General features: G+C 37.0%; 1 protein-coding gene across 6 annotated transcripts in view; it reads right to left on the reverse strand.

Annotated features, from left to right (window-relative positions):
- Nucleotides 1–788: 788 nt before the first annotated feature.
- Nucleotides 789–12,557, reverse strand: part of ATP11A (ATPase phospholipid transporting 11A) — a 202,101-nt gene continuing 190,332 nt past the window's right edge. Inside the window, exons 28-30 of one of the 6 annotated variants that reach the window (XM_063459730.1) lie at nucleotides 8,839–9,004; nucleotides 1,935–2,041; nucleotides 789–1,349 (exon numbers count right to left, since the gene is read on the reverse strand). In XM_063459730.1, coding sequence (XP_063315800.1) covers nucleotides 1,298–1,349; nucleotides 1,935–2,041; nucleotides 8,839–9,004 — 325 coding nt within the window. In that variant the 3' untranslated portion in view covers nucleotides 789–1,297. Of the gene's footprint in view, nucleotides 2,042–3,144; nucleotides 3,270–7,527; nucleotides 7,617–8,838; nucleotides 9,005–12,557 lie in introns of those variants that run through there. The other 5 variants (XM_063459743.1, XM_063459737.1, XM_063459753.1 and 2 more) reach the window with 5 other exon arrangements.

Genomic DNA, 12,557 nt, shown 5'->3' on the forward strand with positions numbered 1-12,557 from the left:
TTACTATAAGAAATATCACAAATAGCGCACTAATTGTTTAGGATTAGTTTGTTTCATAAACCCCAAGTTGGTTGAAGTTTTCATTTTAGTTCCATTTGAGAATAATCCGTAATATATCAAATGCCCAACTCAGAAGTTAAACGTGGCATGGTAACTCTGTACATGGTATGTGTTGACATCAGAGCAAAACGCACTGGCAGGATCCCGGACATTTCAAGTTCAGCTGAGTTGTGTGAAATGATTAAAGGAACACTACAATGGAAACATTTTGTGATTTTTTTTTTTTTAAATATAGTAGATATACCCCAAATGAAAATATGCATTGATTTAATTACACATTTATCTTCATTTGGGGTATATTTAAGATATTAAGACACTTTAAGATAAGTATTCTCATTATTACTTTTACTACAGTGCACCCCTATATTGTGTTAAGAAATGCTTAATGTATTGGTATGGAAAGTAGATCTCTGAACCTGTTGAGTTAGAAACAACTAGTTTTCAATGATAAACACTCCTGCCATAGCAAACTTATTATAATGTCTTATCTTAACATTGTAGAAACAAGCATGTTTTCTAACCAATGATCAATAGATGTTTTCTTATCTAAAAAAAGTAATTGTTTCCTTATGCTGTAAACTTTGTTCCAAGAGTGACCAGAGCATGAAAGGTATCAAGTAATTAATACATTTACTACTTTTGGGCAACACAATGTAAAGACAAGGGATCTTGCACAATCACATATCCGCTATAGAAACTTTGTAAAATCCAGACTTCCACAGAAGGCAAGTGGTTAATTTTAATTCATCTATGGTTGTAAGATTTGTACATTGTTATTACATGTATCAGTCATTCCATCAAAAACTCATCTAGTTGAACAAGCTTACATGAGCAACCACCTTCTACCAAAAAATAATCGCGCCGATGTAAATACATAAATATGCACATTTTTTTCACAGAAAACATACACACTTGACCTACCGTGAAAAAATAAGAGGCAAGAGTTTGTGATCATAAAGGCAGACATTGAGACCTATATTTAACAAGCAGCGTTTTGATTAGGTGCCTACAGATACTAGTAGAACTGTATGCTATGACACTGCTAGAATATATATATATATATATATATATATATATATATATATAATATGTATATATATATATTATATGACCTACCATAGACAGCTTAAGCCACACAACGTAAACAAACAACACATATAGTGATCTATAGCTACGGTGTGGGTTGAGACACACGTGAAAAATAAAACTAATTTGGCAACTTACAATGAAATGACTTTTACAGAGTATTTCTTGAGACAAAATGAGTACATAGGCAACACCAGCTTGGTCTAAGTGGACAAACAAAAAGACAGGGAAAACAAAAAATGAGACCAGAGTCAGTGAAGGCTACCCAATATTAACCCGTTAAATTAAACATACACAGTAGTCATAGAGAGATTTTTGAAGCATACTAAGCATGACTAAAACAAACATATGTAATTTTGGGGAAAAAAATTAAAAAATGTATAGTGCTATCAGGCACACAGTACCAGACTGTGACAATTGTTCCATGATGATGTGCGTTCAAAAAAAAAACATACACTTTAACCGCAAGGCCTAGAGGAGTGAGTTCTTCTTTTATCTGGAAGTATTAGCTATTAGCGTTTCAATAGGTATAAGAAAGTTCTACTAAACATTCATTTTGCTGCATCCTCAAAATCATTAAAAAAAAATAATTAAAAAAATAAAGCAGAATCAAGTTCTTGAAGGCTTGCTGTGGTGATCATACAGATGTTTCCAACCCTGATCTACTGAGGTATGTGCCAGTGTTGGAACTATAGCGGGAGTTGGAATGGCCAAAGAGGGATGGGAGTTTAAAGTAATCATTTCTTTGCCAGTGAGTAAGCATCACTTTTTTAGAAAGAGAATTAGACCTGGTAGTTGCATCACTGTTGAAGTCATTGCTTTGGTAACTTGGGCTCTGCAGAGCAGCTAGTGGTGTGAATTCTGAAACCTGGTCCCGGGATTGGCTGGAAGCATTCTGTAAAGAGAAGAGTAAACATCAGCAAATAATAACAAGTTAGAAAATGATAGACATTGTTTTTTTAAATCCAAATAATTATATGAGTTATTACAGTGAAAGAATCATAGTCTTAACTGACTTTATTATACGGATATAAACTCATGGACGTTTGAAGAGGAACATGCATTGCCACAAAGATGTAGTGTAAGCTATCTTATCAAAATCAATCTTCTAAAAAGAACAGTCTGTGATCAATACGTATACATTGCTCACAACAGTTGTGACCATTTGTTATGAAGCTCCGTATAAATACAATAATTTAGCTTGTCCTACCCATAATTCTGAGGTCTATATACTAGGGGTCTGGTTGGCCTCAGAAGACACCCAACCAGGTTAATGTTTAAAGGGTTATAAATGGCTGGATAGAATGACGAAGAAACAATAATTAGAGTATATTCATATTGGGTAGATTTACATAACATACCCAACACATACATTTTTATTATGTAAGTATGGAATTCAGTCATTTGAGTTTAAATTCATCATTGTGAGTAGCCGCAAGTCTGCATTTGTCATCTTTTAAATTTTACTATCACTCAAATGATATCTCCATCCTTCAAAAATGGTCTTGAATTTAAGGAGACGCAAACCTATGGAAAATAATTTATTTTAACCCTTTGCATTCCAGGGGGATGTGCAATACTCTGATTGCAGACCTATGGGAATTAAGTGTTCAGTAACATAAGCTGTGTATAATTTACACAGTAAACGCCTAATTTTTTTTTTCCATAATTTGAATAACTTAACCCCCAAAAGAGATACTACTAGCACTCCACCCTTATTATTTCATTATATAATAATTCCAAAGATGTGCCTTTTCATATGTGATCACTATTTTTTGAGCTGCTTGGCATTTTTAAGGCTCATATTACAGGCTACGTAAGTAACGTTCTGAACTGATGCACTATATTTCATAACTCAGTAAGCTTGTGATTACAAATTGCAAGTTACAGAGAGCACACAATTCTTGTTATGTATGCAACAGTCATAGCAAAAATGTTTGGAGGAAAAATATACAAAGAGTTTAAGCACACCAGGAGGAAACTCCAAAATGTCCACACCTATAGAATACGGTACCTATGCCACGCAATTCCTGCACTTATCTGTCAGCTGCAGTGGTTTCTTCAAGGAGTGGCCCATCAACGCCCGTCACTGCATTAATTTCTGATTTTTGCTGCAATAACTTCTGCAGGGATGAGGAAAACACGAAGATATCTGCTGAACACTCCTAAGCATTGGCAATGGTATTGCATGGAGCAAAAGGACTTGTGTATAAATATAATTTTTTTATTTGTATCGTTTTTCTAGAGAAATAAAAGTATTTTGCTTTCTATTGTCTCGCGTACTGCTAGCTTCAAATTATTGTGATCTCAATATTATATCCACTGCAAATCTAGCGCAGATTAACAGTTCGAGGTAACATGATTTCTGGATTACAATTCAAAGAACCAAATTTAAATACTAAAAGTGTGCCCCAAATAAAGGGGAACACAACTACAGGAACTGGCTCCTAATCGTATATAAAGTGTACAGAAAAGTTTAATTTATCTTTAATTTAAAACACCTTTAAAACCAAAATTGTAAATGATATATTGAAAACAACACGCACACATAGACTAATGTGATAATACATAAAACGCCAGCAGATAATATAAGTGAGAGTAGCAGCTACGTTTTGCTACATTTACCCTTATTTTACTATCTTTGGGATATCAGAATCTAATTTAGTTCAATTAGTTCTACCAGATATAAACCCAATATTTAGATCCATCAAAATGTGCTACATTAAATATTTTCTGCAGATTATCTTTCAATTCTTCCACCTTGTTTGTTACTTTGTTCAAAGTCAGCTCTCTCTGTTGTATGAATTGTTTGCAACATTTAATGAGCTGTGTATCCATATCTAAATTTTTACTCCAGCAGTCTTCTCTTGCTATGCACATGGAGCTATCTTATATTTTACATATATTATTACATGTTACTATACTTTGTTGCCAGCTTAAACATTGCTACTCTCACTAATATTATCCGCTGGCGTTTTATGTGTTATCACATTAGTTTATGTGTGTGTGTGTTCTTTTCACTATATTATATCCAATTTTGGTTTTAAAGATTTTTAACCCCTTAAGGACACATGACATGTGTGACATGTCATGATTCCCTTTTATTCCAGAAGTTTGGTCTTTAAGGGGTTAAATAAAAGATAAATACAACTTTTCTGTAAACTTTATGTACGATTAGGAGGCAGTTCCTCTAGTGGTGTTCCACTTTATTTTTGGCACACTTTTAGTATATATATTTTTGGTTGATTATAAGTGTTAACCCCTTGTAGGCATTGCCTGACAGCCAAATAGGTTTCTATCTTTTGTTTTAGGAACTCCTTTGTTTGAGTTATTAAAAGGAAAAACAAACAAAGAACCAGATATTGTTTGAGTATGAACTTAAAATGATGCCAGTCTGTATACTGAATTTTAGCCTATGCGCAGTATGGCCCATTAGCAGAACCAAATACATATTTCAATAATGATATATGGAGCAATGCTATCTGGCTAGTTGAAAACATTGTCACAGAAGAATATACACAATATTAAAACTCACATATCTGGCCTCTGGGCACCTCTCAAATGTCCCTATCCAAGATGGGTAGTCTCTTTTTGGCTGCCAAAATCCCCTACTTATTTTAGCATCTTGGGATATTAGTTTTGTGAGATGGTATTATAGAACCATACAACATCAAAAATGGCATAGATATGTATTTAACCTATAAGAAAATATATTTAGAACACAATTTGGTGAATTATGATGATTTTATCTGATGCTAAATTACTTACACAGTTATTTAAAAGCTGTTATTACCTAAACTAAATGTGTGCTTCTTTTGTCATTTCACAGGTTTATTTATGAAATTGAGAAAGAAAATTCAGGAATTAAAAGTATAAAGCCAAATGTTACGTCAAACAGTTGAGTTGAGAAATGGACATTTAAAAATAAAAAAAATTAATTAGACGATTTTGGCCAAGAATTTGAAAAATCTGTTTGAATTCTATACAATTACCACTATAATGAATAACCCTGGCGGTTTCATCTCTGCCCTGGGAGAAAAAAACACCTCTATATATACCCTTGGTGCTCTGCACAAAGCAGTGATGACAGAAGCTGGTGGATGACTAACCATGTATGGCATGGGCTAGAACAAATCTTCATGTTTTGTTCCAACTGCCTTAAGTATGACTGAGTAGTAATTTTAATAATGATAAGCTGATGTTAGTTCGAGACAGCGGGTATTAAAAGCAAGTGGCTTTATGAAATGATTGCTTAAAAATAAATACAAATCAATATGTAGAGTTAGATGAAAATGCTGACAAAGAATCTCATTTTTGAAGCAAGCACATGAGTAAAATGGAAACATTGCTTTTTCCAAAGCATATAAATCCTCCAAAGATTTTGCCATTGACTGTAAAGCTCTGTAATATTAATGTTACTCATAAGATCACACAAGCATGATTGTCTACATGAAAAGCACAACAACTCTGCAGAGACGAATGAGCAGAACTGTGTAATAGTCTGCAGGAGGAGCTATAGCTTTGATTACGACTGTATGCATGTTCATGTTGAATTCAAAGAAGAAGAAGGGATAAGTATTTAAAAAGTGCAAAATGAAGCAAAATGTGTTCTGACATGCAACCCCCAGTACAAAACTGAGCAATTTAATTTGTTTTTGCTGCAAGGCCAAAAGCCCTCTATCTGAATTGAACAACTTTATTTAGCATCACAATAGCATGAACATTATGGACACTCCTTTGTTAGTAAACAGTCATAATACTGCTGGGAAAAAATCTTAAAGAATAGATTTTAAAGAAGAGATGGTCAGTAAGACATATGCTGCATCAGAAAATAGCTGCCCAGAATTTGGTATGGCTAACATCAAATATAGCAAATCAAATATGTATAAGAATAGAATATAGCATTATAGCATGGCACTGGCAAACAGATATTCCAGATTTAGTTCCATGGGAGGATATGCTACAAATCAAAGAACTAAGATCTCTTCTCATCTGGTAATCCCAACAGTATCACAGATGTGGTTCCTAAGATTTGTTTGGGGTGAAACAACATACCAACAGACAGGTTGGAAAAGTCACAGAGGAGTTCAGAGAATGAATAGAACTTGCAGTCACCTATGTAATAGTAATCCTAGAATATAAAATAAACATAGAATATATGGATGAGGTGAGTTTTTATATCTTGTATAGTATGGCAATGGGCTCGGATTGATATGCTAATGGGTAGGTTTCCTTTGAAATGACAGCCATTTAAAAACTCTCGAGTTGGGATGCAAACAGGACAAGCTATTAAACTTTTGCCATTGTCTTACATCCTATATCTTGCTCGACGGCACAGTCCTACATTCTCCCTAAGCCTTTATCTAGATATGTACCCCTTGCTCCCATTGTCTAGATAGACATATCGTGACCTTAATACATTGACCGTCTAATGTATACCCACCAAGTGTCCCTATTTAAGATGGACAGGCCCAGCTTTGGATCCTAAGCCTTCTGTCCCTCGTTTCTAGGAGCATAACATTTTGTATGTATCTATGGTGTTTGTGAACGTAGAGGTACATTTAACACAAATGCATTTTAAACTACTCTATGTTCCAGAATAAAGCTTGAATTAACAAATACTTTCACTTTGTTGTAAACCACACTGTAGTTACATAAATGGTGGACAGTAGTTAATTTGTCAATATATTTTGATATAAGTCTGCCCCTGGGCCACAGCTCCAGCCACAGCACTCTACATTTTTGGAGATTTCTTCTTAATGGGAGCAATTTTTTATGAGCAGCAAAATTATCATTTTTGGGTCAGTCTCAGACATGGCCACTTACTGCCTATCATTTATCCATTTTAATATTATTCCTTTCCGCTTCAAATTTTCTAGGATATGTATTTAACCTATAAGAAAATAGATGCCTAAAAGTCCATTGTTTCAGACACCTTCTACATACAAAATGGTCAAAGGCCAGTATTTTAACTAAAGAAGACTTCCTAAAGAACAAATAATTCTTCCACTTATTATTTTTAACGCCCTCAAACTTATTTTTTTTTTAATCTTATCCAGTAAGCTATAATCAATATCAATTGTATATACGCAATATTCTAACTCCCCATGGCACATAGGGGCCATTATTTAAGAGATAAGAAAGTAATCCATTTTACTTATATCTAATGGGTTCCACACTGGACCTATTAACCTAAGTAAGCCAAAAAAAAAATCAGCTACAACAGAGATTATACAGTACCAATATAAGCTGGGGTGCCAACTGTTAATGGGAGCAATGAGGTTTACGAGTCATGGAAAAGCTCTTATATATACGTAAACATATGGAAACCAAAGAAATGGTAGAATTTTCAATCATGCAAAAGTCAGAAAGAAATATCACCTTAAAATCCATTAGAAAGTTATATTGCTCGAGGTCTGAGAAAGCATAAAGATGGTTGACTGCTCAACAGAAAGGCACGGCTGTTTAGTCTGAAAGTTCCCCAGTAGGTGGCAGCAGGTAACCATGTGCATCATTAATGTTTAAGCAGGGATAGCAGTTATTTATGCAAAAGCAGATTGGAAGACAGTACAGCGAAAGGAAGAGGGGAAAAAAAGAGACACAAGGGGTACATTTGATTAAACACTAGAGCTTTGCTAATGTATATTAGTGCAGTGTACAGGAAAAAATGCTCAATGCAGTCACGTGAGAATTTGAGATGTTTGATTCATGGAATCAATATCATTTCATGGTTTGTTTTGACGTAATGAGACTCTTAAGGATTAATAGTTTTAATCTTCCATTTAGATTTAACCACAAATCTAAATGACATCATTAAAAGATGACAACACAATTGCCGGAACATGCACCACTCTAGAATATCCACAGTGTTATTTTTTACATTGCAATTCAAAGTGTGCTTTATTTGCGGTTAATATTTTAAAATTTAGACCTCCATTTATTTCCCTCTAATAATACTGCCATAGTTTCTATGGTAACCTCCATACAACACCTTCTTGCACCTCCGTCATACTGTGGCATAATGCAGAAGTGCATGAAAATTGTCATGAAGGGGTTAAAGTCTCAAGCTGTTAAGATACCGGAAAAAATACTATAATTTCTATTTATACATTGAGCTTTTCTTCCCTTTTGAATGTGAAATATTAGTTAAAAAACACATCTGTAAAAATGCATATATTTATAGCAGGTTAAGGCAAGAAGCAGGTTATATAATGGACTGGCATTTTGCGTTAAATACCCTGATTATCTTTATACGCCCCTATACCCATGCTTTCCATTTTGATCTAACAAATAAAAAAGTGGTTGTCTAAACTATGCTTTTATCTTCTTGATTAATCAGAATGTTAGAATTCTAGTATTCACTGTTTAGCGCCAAAGACATGTGACTTAAAACTGATATTTAATGCATTAAAATATATCTATATATAGATAGCCTAAATGTCACTGTATACATCCTGTATTCTTAACACTGAGCTTAGTCAAGTAATAAAATGCACCCAGATTTCTTGGCATTGAAAATCAGATTGTGTTATTAATAACACATGATCAAGGGCAAAAGCAAAAAGGAACCATGGTCTGCAATTTAATAAAATAAAAATAATAATAATAATAACAAAAAATTAACAAACACATATATAAAGTGATTATAGCGCAGGCAGCTGATCTGGTTCACTGCTGCTCTGATTCATTTACCTGGATCCTTTCTGTGGTTGTGGGCCACAGCTGTCTGCATATTACTTTCTTCAGCACATCTGGGAGAAGGCTGACAGCAATGAGAAGAACAATGACCAGCCATGCAGGACCGCTGGACAGCATTTGCATGAACACGTAATACATTCTCTGATAATTGAGAAAAGGCCTAGAATGGAAACATGGTGGAGACGTGTTACATCAAATTCAAATGACAAAGCACAGGGAAATAATATGTCAACATCCATTTGAAGCATCACTGTGTTCTCAGCACTGGTTCAGCTCCAGCTATACAAAGTGCAAAAGTGAGTTTTCAACCACTAAAAGGGTTCTACACTCAAGTGAGGATTTCTGTGAATTCAAAGCGTATTTCAAAATTTTGATCTAAATAGTGGAATTAGAAAAAATCTCTCAGCAAAAGTTTGCCCACTTTGGAGAAAAGGAACAGTATAGCGTTAGGACTATGGTTGTATAGGGAGAGGTATTAGCAGTAGAAAGAGGGAAGTGCTCATACCATTGTACAGAACAATGGTCAGACCTAACTTGGAGTATTGTAAGCAGTACTGGAGACCATATCTTCAGAAGGATATTGATACCTTAGAGAGAGTTCAGATAAGGGCTACTAAACTGGTTCATGGATTGCAGGATAAAACTTACAAGGAAAGGTTCAAGGATCTTAACATGTATAGCTTGGAGGAAAGACGAGACAGGGGGGATATGATAGAAACATTTAAATTCATAAAGGGAATCAACACAGTAAAGGAGGATACTATATTTAAAATAAGAAAAACTACCACAACAAGAGGACATAGTCTTAAATTAGAGGGGCAAAGGTTTAAAAATAATATCTGGAATTATTACTTTACTGAGAGGGTAGTGGATGCATGGAATAGCAGTAAAGGAGTTTAAGCATGCGTGGGGTAGGCAAAAGGCTATCCTAGCTATAAGATAAGGCCAGGGACTAATGAAAGTATGTAGAAAATTGGGCAGACTAGATGGGCCGAATGGTTCTTATCTGCCGTCACATTCTATGTTTCTATGACTACAAATGTGTATTCCTTATGCTATTAATAATATATTTATATAGTGCCAACAAATTCTATAGTGCTTTACAGTGGGTGGACGAACAGACATGTAGATGTAACCAGACTAGTTTGCCGCACAGGAACAGAGGGCTTGAAGGCCCTGCTCCATGAGCTTACATGCTAGAGGGAGTGGGGCAGTGGTGTATCCTGGTTTTGTGCTGCCCAAGGCAGGACAAAACTCAGGCGCCCCCCTCCCGCCCGCGCCACCCCCACCCAACCCTTCCCCCGCCACCCCCACCCATCCCTTCCCCCGCCTTCTAAATACACACACACACACATTCGCTGACAGATACGCATACACTAGCTAACAGACACACACACACACACTAACAGACACACACAAACACACACTAGCAGACACACACACACACACTAACAGACACACACACACACACACACACACTAACAGACATACATACACACACTAACAGACACACACACTAACAGACACACACACACACACACACACACACACTAACAGACACACACACTAACAGACACACACACTAACAGACATACATACACACACACACACACACACTAACAGACACACACACACACTAACAGATACACACACACACTAACAGACATACATACACACACACACTAACAGACACACACACTAACAGACACACACACTAACAGACAGACACATACACACACACACACACTAACAGACACATACACACACTAACAGATACACACACACTAACAGACATACATACACACACTAACAGACATACACACACACTCACATTTTTAACACATATTTTTTTAAATGTAACCCCCCCAGCATCCTTACCTTTGGAAATGCTGGGGGGGAGGGGGTTCTCTTCCTCAGGGTGGTCCAGTGGCTGCTGGGCAGGCGGCATTGGCGGACGGCAGGCTGGCGAGGGAGCACTTCCCCTGAGCTGTCTGCTCAGCTCCCTCGCGCGTCGCAGGGTGAGGCTGGGAGCCGGAATATGACGTCATATTCCGGCTCCCAGCCTCACTCTGCGGCGCGCGAGGGAGCTGAGCAGACATCTCAGAGGAAGTGCTCCCTCGCCGGCTGCCCACCCATGCCGCCTGCCCAGCCTAGCAGCCCGCCGGCATGTCTGTTAGCCGCAAGGCTAACAAGACATTTGCCTTGGGCATTTGGGGGCGGCTTTTTTTGCCGCCCCCTGGAAAATGCCGCCCAAGGCAAATGCCTTGTTTGCCTCGCGGCTAATACGCCCCTGGAGTGGGGTAAAGTGACACAAAAGGTAAGGGAAGTATTAGGGAAGTAGATTGGTAGAATAGTATTCACTGAAGACTTAGTCTGTTTTTTTTTTTTTAAATTACAGTTGCAGAGCTATAGTACCCTGGTGGCCATTTAGGTCTCCAGCTCCCACCCAAAGAGTGCAAAAGAGGTAGATTACTTGTGTTTTCTCATTCGCAGCGCCAGCCACTCTGATGCTGTCTCGCTTCCTTGGCTTGGATCATTGAGGCAATAGCACATCTGATTGCAATAGCAAAGTTTATGGTGCTATTCCTGCGGAATCGTCTCTCGTTGCTGTCTGAGTGACAGTCTGTAGATGCATTTAAACCCTGCAGTGAAAACATTGCCTTTCTGCAGAAAGGTAGAATGTCAAGGCTTTCAGTGTTAAAACTGGGCACATGCCACCCAGATCACTTCACTGAGATAAAGTAATCTTGTCGCCTATAGTGTCCCTTTAAATTTGAACTTCACTTTGAATTCCTGGCAATTCCTTCTCACTTAGTATCAGGATAGCACAGACGGCCCCTATATACCAAGCACTTCTTTGTCTGCCCGTCAGTGAAACCTATCAGCTCTATGCAGCAAATGCAGGAGAAACAAAGACTTGGCACAGTCTAACTATAGAGTATGTATTTCTTCAGCAACCACAGACAGTGTGCAGACAGTGTACAGCAGTAACAAAAATACAATAATCATTTGTCTAAACATTTCAAACATTTTCAAACATTTCAAGCTATATTCTTTAACCTCTCTTTAACCAACAGCATTATTTGGCAACATGTCAGTTTGGGCTCCCCACCATGCAGTGTGGAATGTCCTGCATATCTAGTATTGGCAGGTCTATTCGCAAAAAGCAAAAAGGCTTACTATCGAGGCCTTGGGTTGGGCGTAGGGCAATAGGAAGAGGAGGGTTTTTATCTGTACAGTGGGTGGCTGTCCACATAATAAGACCTGAAGCAGCCTAAAATATTTTGCAGTTACAGGCAGCGGGTGCTGGAATACAAAGTTATATACCAGCACCTACTGCCTGTTATTGTGCCATTCAGCAGGGGAACCACGAAGGAGTCTGTGCGTTATTGAGTGTCTCTATGATTGTATATGAGTATGAGTGATTGTTTAAAGTTTGACTGACTATGACTATGTATGTGGCTGAGTATACAATTGTGTGTTTATATATGTATGTGACTGTGTCAGTGATTGTATGACTATGAAGGTTTGCTGCTGTCTTTGTAAGTGTGTTTTATGTTTATATTTGGCTGTACATTATTTTGTGTCTATATATGTTTATGGCTGTGTGTGATTGTGTATCCATGTATATATATATATATATATATATATATATCCAACGATACGTCGTTACGGGACCACGGGATCCAACGATACGGGACGTCGGAGGCACC

This window comes from Pelobates fuscus, chromosome 1, assembly GCF_036172605.1.
Source record: "Pelobates fuscus isolate aPelFus1 chromosome 1, aPelFus1.pri, whole genome shotgun sequence".
NCBI lineage: Eukaryota > Metazoa > Chordata > Amphibia > Anura > Pelobatidae > Pelobates > Pelobates fuscus.